We start from the raw sequence: 12,878 nt of genomic DNA, 5'->3' as shown, positions 1-12,878 counted from the left end.
CTCACTACTTTACATTGTAGCAAAGTGTCATTTCTTCAGTGTTGTCACATGAAAAGATATAATCAAATATTTACAAAAATGTGAGGGGTGTACTCACTTTTGTGAGATACTGTATACGTATACATATATATACACACACACACACACACACACATACACATACACATATATATATATACATATACATACATATATACATATACATATATATATATATATATATATATATATATATATATATATATATATATATATATATATATATACACACATACATACACACACACACACGTGTGTATATGTATGTATACACGTTTGTGTATAAATACATACACACATACATATGGGTCTACCCTGATAGCAGATGAGCGTTTTCTGACCTGACACAGCTCATTGGTCTGTGATTGGGTCTTGTGTTCAGTTGATTGGCTGGAGGATGTCAGCGATGCTATGGAAACATACTTCCCTCCTTTAAAGGCGAGCAGAGGCTCCTCTTGGCCACATAGGGCTTCAAGGAAGTATTTCAGCACAGTCACTCTCTTACAGTCAGCTGCCATGGCCTGCAAAACCAAGAAATATTGTTTTATTATGTGTAAATGCTTATGTGGGTCACTTTATTATGACATACATGTAGCAGTTGTGCCAACAAGTTTAATATGCTCTGTGGGGCAAACAATCATTTTTGTGATAAGATTCATGTCGTGTGTATGATTAATCATGACTTAACAGTTGTTGCAACAGGATTAAAATTGTCTGTACGAGTGTGTGCTTTCGCTCATAGGAAACACACTGCCTCTTGTGATAGTGCTGAATACTCTGTGTGTGTGTTTTTCCCCCTCATATAGCACTTGTTCAATAAACAATGCAACTCAGCACACCAGCTCAGCAACAATTCTAGAACTAGGGCTATCTGTATCATAACTTAGGATCGTCAAATATTATTGCACATCAGAAGTTCGTTGGAGACTCAAATTAGAGACTATCCCAACATGCATGATCACTGTTATTCTACATTCCTTCACTCCCCACGGCACGTGTTCGCCAGCTGCCTTACTGTATCATTTACCAGTGAAAACGTCACAGAAGGAGGGGAAACCTCCTTCTGGGCAAATAAATAAATAAATAAATAAATAAATAAATAGAGAGAGAGAGAGAGAGAAAGTATTCCTGCATTATGTTATAGATGCACAAGAAGCACTGAATTAAACTACAGTCCTAAATTAATAATAAAAAGTCACTTTCACTGACCTTGTGGTTTCTGTTACTCACTGTTTCTAGACATTATTTTACTTCTGTTTACTTTTGATCATAGTGTTTTAATTAGACATTACAGATCTTACTCGCACTCCCACTATGCATCACCGTGTGTACAACGCACGAGGAGCAACATAACCTAGTTACTAATAAATCATTTCTGTTATAATAAACAACAGACTTTACACTGCAAACGAGCAAATACAGCATATTATAACAATAAATTTAAATTAAACTAAACCTTTTAAGCAATATGCACCAATTTCCCCTGCCCCTTACACACAGTTGAGCATTTTGGATATAAACATAAGTTTGTGCTCGTGCAGCACTGTTTGATCTCCGCTGTGTTTAATATAAAATGCGCCCCTGCCTTAGAGCAGTGGTTTTCAAAGTGGGGGCCGCCAGGGGGGCCTCAACAATTTGGTCGGAGCCACCACGCCTATCTCTCCCAATAGTGTGTTTTCTCTTTCTCACTCTCAGACAACCACACACACAATCAATTCCTAATGTAATGTAAAAATGCAAGATGTAATTATTAAAAAATTATTCAGATATATTCAGAAGTCTGTATTTTTAATGTGTTTTAAAGATATCTTGCAAAAGGGGGGGGCCTCAGTCAAATGTTAATGCCATTTTGGGGGCCTTGCCCTGGAAAAGTTTGGGAACCCCTGCCTTAGAGGACGGACCTCCTCAGTCACTTGACGATTTCGTCTCCATCTGATGGTGCCTGGGGTCATGTTGGGAATAAAAGGTAACGTCGACATAAACAGTAAACTGAAGATAGTCATTGTCGGTGACTCTGGGCATTGGGCTAAAACTAGCAGCATCGCATTACGTGTGTATGACGTCATGTGCCACTGACTAGGAAGCGGCTTATACCTCCGGTTAGAAAAAAAACCCGCTAGTGTTATATTTGAGATATTACATTTCTAAAATACACACACACTAGATGGTAGAGTACACAGTGCATGGTGTATAGTACGACATTTCGGACGCAACTTTCGTATTTACTCTCCGATGCGTGTTTTCGGAACAGAAGTAATGTAGTGAGTAAACGCACCCCGTGCCGCGCACGGACAGACTAATCGATAATGAGATTCATTTAACAACAATTTTCATAATCAATTATTATCGATTTTATCAATTAGTTGTTGCAGCTCTAACTGCAATGCATCACACAAATAGTTATTTCCCCCACCCATAGTCTGCACGATTTTTAGCTCAACTTGCACAGGCAAGAAGGGTAACCAAATTCTGTTCAGATACCTGGGCATGGTGGAAAATAATAATAATAAACATGAAACTACTGGTGCTACAGTGTTCTACAAGCAGGTCAGACTCACAGTATCTGATTGGGGCTCAATATAGCACGGCTCTTGCGGAGCAGCCAGCAAGGGGACAAATCCAGCCAGCATCCTGTCCTCATCCAGCACCAGTAGTCGTAACTCATCACTCTCTCCATCAGCATCTGCCTTGAAGAGTGGAATCTCACCATGGTACACAGACGCCAAAGAATTACACAGCTCTGCCAGGCACTGCCACACATCAGGACTGCCACTGAAAACACAAATATAGAAGAATTGCACACCCTCTATTGATTTATCATAAATCATACAGATCCATTATCACACACAATAGATTTGTCATAAATAATACATTTTCACACAATACACATGGATGCCTAGTTTGTTCTGCAACCTCTGTATGTGTGGGAACAATTAAGTGTCTTATAGGCAAGTGTTGATATAAATTGACTGTCAACAGCTTATACGACAATTATCAAATATCCACAATAACGCACTGTTGCGGTTGTTGCAAATCATTATTTTTACTGTAATTTTTTTTTTATTCTTCCCTGATTTTTTCTGAATTACTGTGCAACACGTCAAAATTAACAGCCTCCACCACCTGTATCTTTAGGACCCATCTTCGGCTCTAGTAAACTATTTCTTTCAAATAAGAAGAGACTTTTACTTTTGTTCATGTTAGTAGTTTCAATTAATTAAATGTTTTAAAAATGCCTGCGATGCAATTCCATTTAACAGTGCCTGTAACCATTAGCTATCTATTCCATAGAAAACATGACCCTACTGAAAAGAAAGTCCACAAATGTACTGTCCACAGCCATGACATAGCCTACTCAGTTTGAGTTGTATGCATATTTTCAAGGGTCATGTTCACAATATATGCAAATATGAGAGCTTCAAGTTAAGCAAGTACAAGATGTTAATCTGGTAAATGATGGTTTATACTTATGTGTTAAAAATATTTGTGCCAAGACCCAGAGAGAGGGGTTGTGTGTAAGTGTAGCATGCAGAGGAGCAGTGACGGGCTGACATGCACACCTCCATCAGGATATCTGCAGGTATCTACACTTCAAATTTAATACTTTTTAATACCATATTCAAGACATTTCCAAAAAATTTTAAGACCTGAACGTCACTTCAATCATGTTACACGATACATCAGCTATAAGGGATTGTGTTCATGCATATACATCCATTTCTGGGTTTAAGTAAACTATAGCAGGGTAAAATTCTAGAGATATATGGGAGACTGTGATGAGGCATGAGGGATAAATGGTCCCGCACAAGAAAATTGATGGCAAGGCCGCAATAGCACTTTTGTGCAAAGGTGTTTTATTGACAGTGCTCCTATTTACAGTCCACCAAATGGCCACAATAATATGTACATCCGCGTGAAGGCCCAAAAAAATAAATAGACAAAATAGGGGAAAAAGTGCTCCTAATTACAAAAATTTAGGAGCACAGTCAAAAATTTTGGAGCACGGTTGAAGTTTAGGCTTTTTTTTTTTTTTTTTTAAAAGAGATGGTAACATTAACGTGCCACAACACAACACACCTGTGTGTATAACACACAAGTAGGCATGAGAAAACTTGAGCTGGTCAATTATGACAGAATTTAGGAACATAGTGTGAGCCATGACACATTAATTTAACTTCTGATAAACTAAATGTAATATTTTCAGTTAATTTTACAGGTTGTATGCAAAAAACAACCGTTAACCTGTTCCACCTTGTGAACAAATACAATAAACCTCAGTATTCAGTGTTTGAAATCTGCTCCTCTTAAATATATTTAAAGCTACACTATTAGACATTTCCCACGGTCATTGTTCTGGGCTGGAGCCAAGTCTCGAACCGCTCTGCATATATTGTGTATATATCTGAATAATCTCATATAGGGTGCGATTGGGTGAGTTCATTTACCCACCAGATGCAAAGCGCTTTAGTATAATGGTGTTCATTAGGGATGCACAAATCAGGATTTTTACAACCGATACCGATCCAGATACCAATCTTTTTTTGTTTAAGCTTTCATCGTAAACAGTTAAATGTAAGCTCTCTGCTCATGGTCACTGTAAAATTGAGTTAAAATAATAGCAATGAGAAATACTGTTGGTTAATTGATAAATAAACAGCATAAAATATTTTTAAATATCTTAAACAATAAAGAGACCTAATTAAAAGTAGACCAACACAAAAATGATTCATATTAGGAAAAAGGCTAATAGCCTCCCAAGAAAATAGCATACTAAGCTTAATGACAAATTGATATTAAATGCAACCCATAATAATTAAACATTATTTAATTTCTCATTTTATTTATATTTTATGAAGTTATTATATTTATTTTTATATTAAAGAATTTATTTATAACTAACCACATTTTCTGTCTTTGCATTTCGTAGTTTTATTTTTGTTTGTTTATTAGTTTTTCCTTTTAGATGGGTTCCCCCAGTACAGTGTTGCCATGTCTGCTGATAATAATGTGTTTTGGGGGGGGATTAAATTAATACATGGAAACTGGAGTTGACTTTTCTAGTGATATCTGGCAACCGTGAGTTTAAATGAAGTGAATGCCCTCTCTATTAGAGTTGGTGAAGGAGAGCGGCAGTGTACTATATGTTTACAGACTGAACAGTTGCTAATCTTGATTATGACTGGTGAGGAATTATTTAATAAAGAAGTTTGAATAAAACCCACCTTGTAGCGTTAGTATTATTATTAATTTACTCCACCAGACACCACTGTGTCTACACGAGCAGGTCACAGTCACGGGTTCAGGTCATTTTGCGGGATCAATAAAAGATGCCGGTTTGTGAGATCAGGAAGTTGAAGGAGATGATGTACAGTGTTAATCTTTTCATCATAATGGCTTCTCTGCAGTATTTCCACACTTGTTCGGTTGACTGAGGTGATGAAAAGCAGTGTGAAAGTAACTGTTGCACGGTGTAGATATATTTTGGACTTTCTGTAGTTTTTATTCTGATTGTATTATACAACTCCAAACAGGTCACTCGCACCGGTGCGACTAAATATTTAGTCGCACAATGTACTTTTCAGTCGCAAATGCGAGTGAAATGGTCACACCATAGAACCATGTCACCTGTTGCCAATTAACCTAATTAATTGCATAATGTTCCTCCAGCTGTTTCTTTTTAGTAACACTTACTTTTCCAGCCTTTTGTTGCCCCATCCCAACTTTTTTTTTTTTTTTTTTTTTTAAGTTTTGTGGCAATCAAATTCAAAATTACCTTTTTTTTTCTTAAAATGGGACATTTACTCAGTTTAAACATTTGATATGTTTTCTATGTTCGATTGTGAACATGAGATTTGCAAATCATTGCATTCTGTTTTTAAATACATTTATTTACATTTTACACAGCACCCCAACTTTTTTGGAATTGCAGTTGTAATTTAATGCCAGAGTAATGTAACAAGTAGTGTTATAAATGTACATACATTTTTGTAAATAAGAAATTATAAAAGAAAATCCTTTGCTATTTTGTAATATTACTGCACTGAATAATACTTAATAATAAAAAAAATATTTGGGGTAGAAATAGTAATGTAACAATAGTAATATATTTCTGACTTAATTCACTTTTATGCGCAAGACCTTGTGGCTTTATTTTGGTGGAAAACCACAAGAAGTCCATTTAGTTGGCAACAGTTTTTTTTTTTTTTTAAATTCACTCCTCATTACCAAATCAGGTGAAATGCTGTAAACCTCTGCCCAAAAAAATGTTTGAGCTTATGCTAACGTAAAACCAAAGTGAATCTGGTTTGTCATGTCTAAATGCAGGTTATAAGTGACTCAAACTCACTGCACAGACAGAGATGAAGTTGGTGTGGAGCAGAATTTACTGTGAACCTGTGTTTGCAGTCAGATATATATATTCTTTGATCTGACTGCAAACCTTGCATCGTTCTGATGCAGCACTATAATGAACACAAAGCATGCAGAAACTGCTGATGTGTAAGGGTGCCTTTGCACAGAAGACGACATGGAATGCATTCAAGTTTAGCTCACACTAGAGATCTAAATCACTGGTTTCCAAATGAGACTGCTTATCTAAAAAAAAGTTTAAATGCTGTCTGTCTCTGTTTTATGTAAGCTGGCACGATGTCTGTGAAAACATTTTGTGTCGAATTTTTCAATATATTGAATAAATGATGTGCTTAGTGTCTGTACGGGTGTGCAACACACTCACTGAAAATTGCATGGAGGAGGGTTCCACTGGTCTGGGTGGCCCAGCATCCAGTCAGACCAGACTTTAACACTGGGAAGGAGCTCTCGCAGGTCAGTCGGAAAGGCGGACACTCGCACCATGGGCTCCACTTCATTAACCTCCTCCAGTGGAATAGGCTCTGACACACGCAGACAAAATAGTTACTACAGTCTGCCTCTGCCATAAATCACCACTTTACACACACACACACACACACACACTGAATTTATGGAAGAATTTTCTGACTTTATTTTTCTTGTACTTTAAGCCAGAACTTTAAGTAAATCTTGCTGGCAGGATCTTTCTGAAAGCAATATTACTCTCTGAAAGTTTTTTATGCTTAGGTACTTAATATGGACTACTGAATGAAAATGGATCAGGTCATTCTGATTAAGATTTTGAGTGGATACCGTTTGAATGTTGATTCGATTATTAAGTGGAATTTTTAGAATGTATGATCACCAGTCACCTGCAGGTGTTTCTTTAAGAAGTTCAGTGCAACGCTGCACCAGCAGCCCAAACATGGCCAAACCCAGAGAAGTAGACTGTTCTTCCAATACTGAACGGGCCTCTCCCTGCCCTTTATCTGAGAAAGACATACCGAGACAGAAAGTGGAGAAACAGGAACACTTGAGCAAGCAATAAAATATCAGCTGATGCGAGTAGAGTGGTTATGGTGTTGGCATACCTCTGGTCTGAGCATAGTAGATGGTGAACATGTTGACTGTGAAGATCTGAAGCATTCGCGTACTTCCCAGAGGAGAAGGGCTATGCTGGAGCAGGGCCTGGAACTCCTCCAAAACACGAGTGGCCACAGCTGGGAAGCTCTCCATCCTACCAGACCAGGACGTTATAACAAATTTTTAGGCCTCAACACATTCTCAAGCAAGCAAAAAATAAACAAGTAAATAGATAATACTAAAAAAAAATGAAGAAATAAATAAAAAGGTGAACAAGCAAATAAAGGAGGAAAATAAATATAATGAACATGGCCAAGATTAACTTCCAATCAGTAGTCAGACATCTTAAGCACTGAGCTACCAGTCGACTTTAAAAGATCATGCCAACATTATGCCTAACCAGAGGTCAAAACAGTAAAATTTAACAATATTTATTTCTCACCATATCCCAAATGGCTGTGGTTCAGTGTTATGAGTCATGTTAAGCAGAATTCCTATACAGTGGTCTTGAAAATTTGTGAATTTTCTATATAAATATGACCTCAAATATCACATTTTCACACCTGAAAGTAGATAACGAGAATCCAGTTAAACAAATAAGACAAAAAATATTATACTTGGTCATTCATTTATTTATTTAGCATCAGACTTTCATAGATTCCTGTTCTTAAAATAAACTAAGGCACTCACTCACACCTAATTGTCATCCCATTGACTGAAAACACCTGCCTCTAAGTTAAACTTCAAATTAACTGTTCCTAGAGGTTCACATACTTTTGCCACTCACAAATGTTATATTGGATCATTTTCCTCAATAAATAATTGACCAAATATAATATTTTGTAGAGCAGCAACAAATACTCAATAAAAACGATAATAATCGATTATGAAAATCGTGGTCAACGAATCTCATTATCGGTTAGTTGGTCTGCGCACGGCAGGGGGCACATTTACTCACTGCGTTACTTCTGTTCCGAAAACACGTATCAGAGAGTACAAACCAAAGTTGTCTCAAATGACGTACTATACACCAACACTATGCACCAGGTACTCTACCATCTAGTGTATGAATTTTAGAAGGGCAGTACTGTTTCAATTGGAACATTAACAATTTTTTTACTACCTGGAAGTATAACCCGCTTCCTACTCGAAAGCACGGCGTCAAACACATGTAATACAACACCGCTAGCTTTAGCAGAATACCCAGAAAACTTTAAACATGTAAACATGTTTATATCCAATGCTTCACTGTGCAAGGGGTTGGGGAAATTGGTGCGAGTTGCTAAGAATAAGGTTTAGTTTAATTCAAGTTTATTGTCATTTAATGCTGTATTTGCGTGCTTGCAGTGTAAATTCTGTCATTTGTTATAATGAGAGCGATCTATTGGTAACAAGGCCGGGTTGCTCTTCACTCACAGTGTAGACGCGGTGATAAATAGCGGGAGTACAAGTAAGATGTAATGTCAAATTAAAACACTACGATCAAAGTAAAAACAAGTAAACCAATATGCCTACAGGCAGTGAGTAACAGGTGCCGTGAAAGTGAGATTTTATTATTAAATATCAGTGTTATGTGTATCCATAAAAAAATAATGCATAAATACTTATATAATCTCACACGAATGTATCAGTTTAATTATATATATATAAGATATACATATACAGTATCTCACAAAAGTGAGTACACCCCTCACATTTTTGTAAATATTTGATTATATCTTTTCATGTGACAACACTGAAGAAATGACACTTTGCTACAATGTAAAGTAGTGAGTGTACAGCTTGTATCACATTGTAAATTTGCTGTCCCCTCAAAATAACTCAACACACAGCCATTAATGTCTAAACCGCTGGCAACAAAAGAGAGTACACCCCTAAGTGAAAATGTCCAAATTGGGCCCAATTAGCCATTTTCCCTCCCGGTCATGCGACTTGTTAGTGTTACAAGGTCTCAGGTGTGAATGGGGAGCAGGTGTGTTAAATTTGGTGTCATCGCTCTCACACTGGTCACTGGAAGTTCAACATGGCACCTCGTGGCAAAGAACTCTCTGAGGATCTGGAAAAAAAAAAATGTTGCTCTACATAAAAATGGCCTAGGCTATAAGAAGATTGCCAAGACCCTGACACTGAGCTGCAGCACAGTGGCCAAGACCACACCGCGGTTTAAGAGGACCGGTCCCACTAAGAACAGGCCTCGCCATGGTCGACCAAAGAAGTTGAGTGCACATGCTCAGTGTCATATCCAGAGGTTGTCTTTGGGAAACAGACGTATGAGTGCTGCCAGCATTGCTGCAGAGGTTGAAGGGGTGGAGAGGGTCAGCCTGTCAGTGCTCAGACCATACGTCGCACACTGCATCAAATTGGTCTACATGGTTGTCGTCCCAGAAGGAAGCCTCTTGTAAAGATGATGCACAAGAAAGCCCGCAAACAGTTTGCTGAAGACAAGCAGACTAAGGACATGGATTACTGGAACCATGTCCTGTGGTCTGATGAGACCAAGATAAACTTATTTGGTTCAGATGGTGTCAAGCGTGTGTGACGGCAACCAGGTGAGGAGTACAAAGACAAGTGTGTCTTGCCAACAGTCAAGCATGGTGGTTGGAGTGTCATGGTCTGGGGCTGCATGAGTGCTGCTGGCACTGGAGAGCTACAGTTCACTGAGGGAACCATGAATGCCAACATGTACTGTGACATACTGAAGCAGAGCATGAGCCCCTCCTTTCGGAGACTGCGCCGCAGCATTCCAGCATGATAATGACCCCAAACACACTAAAGAAGCTGAGGGTGAAGGTGATGGACTGGCCAAGCATATCTCCAGACCTAAAGCCTATTGAGCATCTGTGGGGCATCCTCAAATGGAAGGTAGAGGAGCACAAGGTCTCCAACATCCACCAGCTCTGTGATGTCGTCATGGAGGAGTGGAAGAGGACTCCAGTGGCAACCTGTGTAGATCTGGTGAACTCCATGCCCAAGAGGGTTAAGGCAGTTTTGGAAAATAATGGTGGCCACACAAAATATTGACACTTTGGGTCCAATTTGGACATTTTCACTTAGAGGTGTACTCACTTTTGTTGCAAGCAGTTTAGACATTAATGGCTGCGTGTTGAGTTATTTTGAGGGGACAGCAAATTTACACTGTTATACAAGCTGTACACTCACTACTTCACATTGTCGCAAAGTGTCATTTCTTCAGTGTTGACACATTAAAAGATAATCAAATATTTACACAAATGTGAGGAGTGTACTCACTTTTGTGAGATACTGTACACACCCACACTCATACACATACACATTTTATATAGATAGATAGATAGATGCATCTCAAAAAATTTGAATATCGTGGAACAGTTACTTTTTTCCGTAATTTAATTAAAAGTGGAACTTTCATATATTCTAGATTCATTACACACAAAGTAAAATATTTATATAATAGCCTTTTTTGTTTTAATCTTGACGATTATCGGTTACTGTCGACCTTCTGAAAAGTATGTTAATTTATGCACTCAGTACTTGGTTGGGGCTACTTTGGCTACTAAATCAGTGTGGCGTGGCATGGAAGCAATTAGTCTGTGGCACCAGTGAGTTGTTATGAAAGCCCAGGTTGCTTTGATAGCGGCGTTCAGCTCGTCTGTATTATTGGGTCTGGTGTTTCTCATAGATTCTCTATGGGGTTCAGGTCAGGTGAGTTGGTAATACCATGTAATACCATGGTTAGCAAACCAGTTACTAGTAGTTTTGGCACTGTGAGCAGGTGCCAAGTCCTGCTGGAAAAGGAAATCAGCATCTCCTTAAAGCTAGTCAGAAATTGGAAGCATGAAGTGCTCTAAAATCTCCTGGTAGACGCTGCTTTGACTCTCGATTTGAGAAAACACAGTGGACCAACACCAGCAGATGACATGGCATCCCAAATCATCACTGACTGTGGAAACTTCACAATGGACTTGGATTCTGTGCCTCTCCACTCTTCCTCCAGACTCTGCGACCTTGATTTCCAAATGAAATGCAACACTTACTTTCGTCTTCCCCATGATTGTTGGATTGTGTGTACTAAACCAGACTGGTATTAAAGGCTCAGGAAACCTTTGCAGGTGTTTTGAGTTAATTCGCTGATTAGAGCTGTACTCTAATATTTTGAGATACTGGATTTTTTTTTATTTCCATTAGCTGTAATCATCAAGATTAAAAAAAAAAAGACTTGAAATATTTCACTTTATGTGCAATAAATACAGAATAGATGAAAGTTCCACTTTTTTAATTAAAAATTGTTCATTTTCCACAATATTCTAATTCTTTGAGATGCACCTGTGTGTAGTGTAATATATTTTATATATATATATATATATATATATATATATATATATATATATATATACACACACACACACATACATATACACACATACACACACACAAACACACATACATACATCTCAGAAACTTAAGTTTATATTTCTAACACCCATTTTGTGGATTTTATTTTAAATAAACAGAAAAAAAAGGGTACTGAAATTTTTTTTATCCGATTAATCAAAATTCATCGGCCTCTTAATCTATTATGAAAATAATAGTTAGTTGCAGCCCTGATATCTTGTCACATTCATTTAATTTGGTTCTCTTTATCTACTTTTAGGACTTGTGTGAAAATCTGATGATGTTTAGGTCATATTTATGCAGATATATAGACAATTCTAAAGGGTTCACACACTTTCAAGCATAATTCATCTTTTTTATTAAAGTCCACTAGGTTTATGATGACACAATTCAACTTGTCTACAGGTTAGTAGACTTGTGTGTGTGAATACTGCACAATAGAGACACACTGTAGCAACTTACCCTACTTTAGTGAAGAGCTTTCCATGAGTGTGGAGAAAACTCAAGACAAATCTCTTATTGAGCTAGAAGAACAGAGAATGTTGGTTAAAATGGGGACACTGGCACCAACATGGCACTGTTGACAGGCAATGGCTTAACACAAGATAACAACTCCAAAGATTAAATGATTCTTGCTCAAACAGTGATAATGGTGCAAATTTAACGAAAAAAGTCCAAATTTGAGGGACCCATACACAACTATTACAAAAGTGCAAACATTTAGTGGTTCTCAAAAACGCAGAACAATACATTAAGAGCCGGGGGGATGTAAAATTTTGAACAGGATTATCAGTGTAAATTGTTATTTTGTCTTCTGGGAAACATGTAAATATTTTATGCAGCTTCTGAAGGGCAGTCCTAAATAAATAAAAAAAAAATAAGAGCCTTAAACAAACTAAGTTACACCGATCATCCTGTTCAAAAGTTTATACCCCCTGCTCTTAATGTAGTGTTGCCTTCTTGAAAATCAGTGAATGTTTGCAGCTTTTGTAATAGTTGTGTACGAGTACCTCAATTGTCCTCAGTGTGAAGTGATG

At 37.6% G+C, this 12,878-nt stretch overlaps 1 protein-coding gene across 10 annotated transcripts in view; it reads right to left on the bottom strand.

Moving 5' to 3' along the window:
- smg6 (SMG6 nonsense mediated mRNA decay factor) overlaps positions 1 to 12,878 on the bottom strand; it is a 47,175-nt gene that overhangs the window by 23,521 nt on the left and 10,776 nt on the right. For 7 of the 10 annotated variants that reach the window (XM_053645716.1, XM_053645718.1, XM_053645720.1 and 4 more), the window contains 6 exons: positions 12,304 to 12,365; positions 7,479 to 7,624; positions 7,260 to 7,376; positions 6,773 to 6,929; positions 2,598 to 2,811; positions 381 to 560 (listed from right to left, as the gene is read on the bottom strand). In XM_053645716.1, the coding sequence (XP_053501691.1) occupies positions 381 to 560; positions 2,598 to 2,811; positions 6,773 to 6,929; positions 7,260 to 7,376; positions 7,479 to 7,624; positions 12,304 to 12,365 (876 nt within the window). Of the gene's footprint in view, positions 1 to 380; positions 561 to 2,597; positions 2,812 to 6,772; positions 6,930 to 7,259; positions 7,377 to 7,478; positions 7,625 to 7,912; positions 8,034 to 12,303; positions 12,366 to 12,851 lie in introns of those variants that run through there. The other 3 variants (XM_053645722.1, XM_053645723.1, XM_053645724.1) reach the window with 3 other exon arrangements.

The sequence above is a fragment of the Ictalurus furcatus genome, chromosome 16, assembly GCF_023375685.1.
Source record: "Ictalurus furcatus strain D&B chromosome 16, Billie_1.0, whole genome shotgun sequence".
Classification (NCBI taxonomy): Eukaryota; Metazoa; Chordata; class Actinopteri; order Siluriformes; family Ictaluridae; genus Ictalurus; species Ictalurus furcatus.
This window is presented reverse-complemented; position numbering and strand designations above follow the sequence as displayed.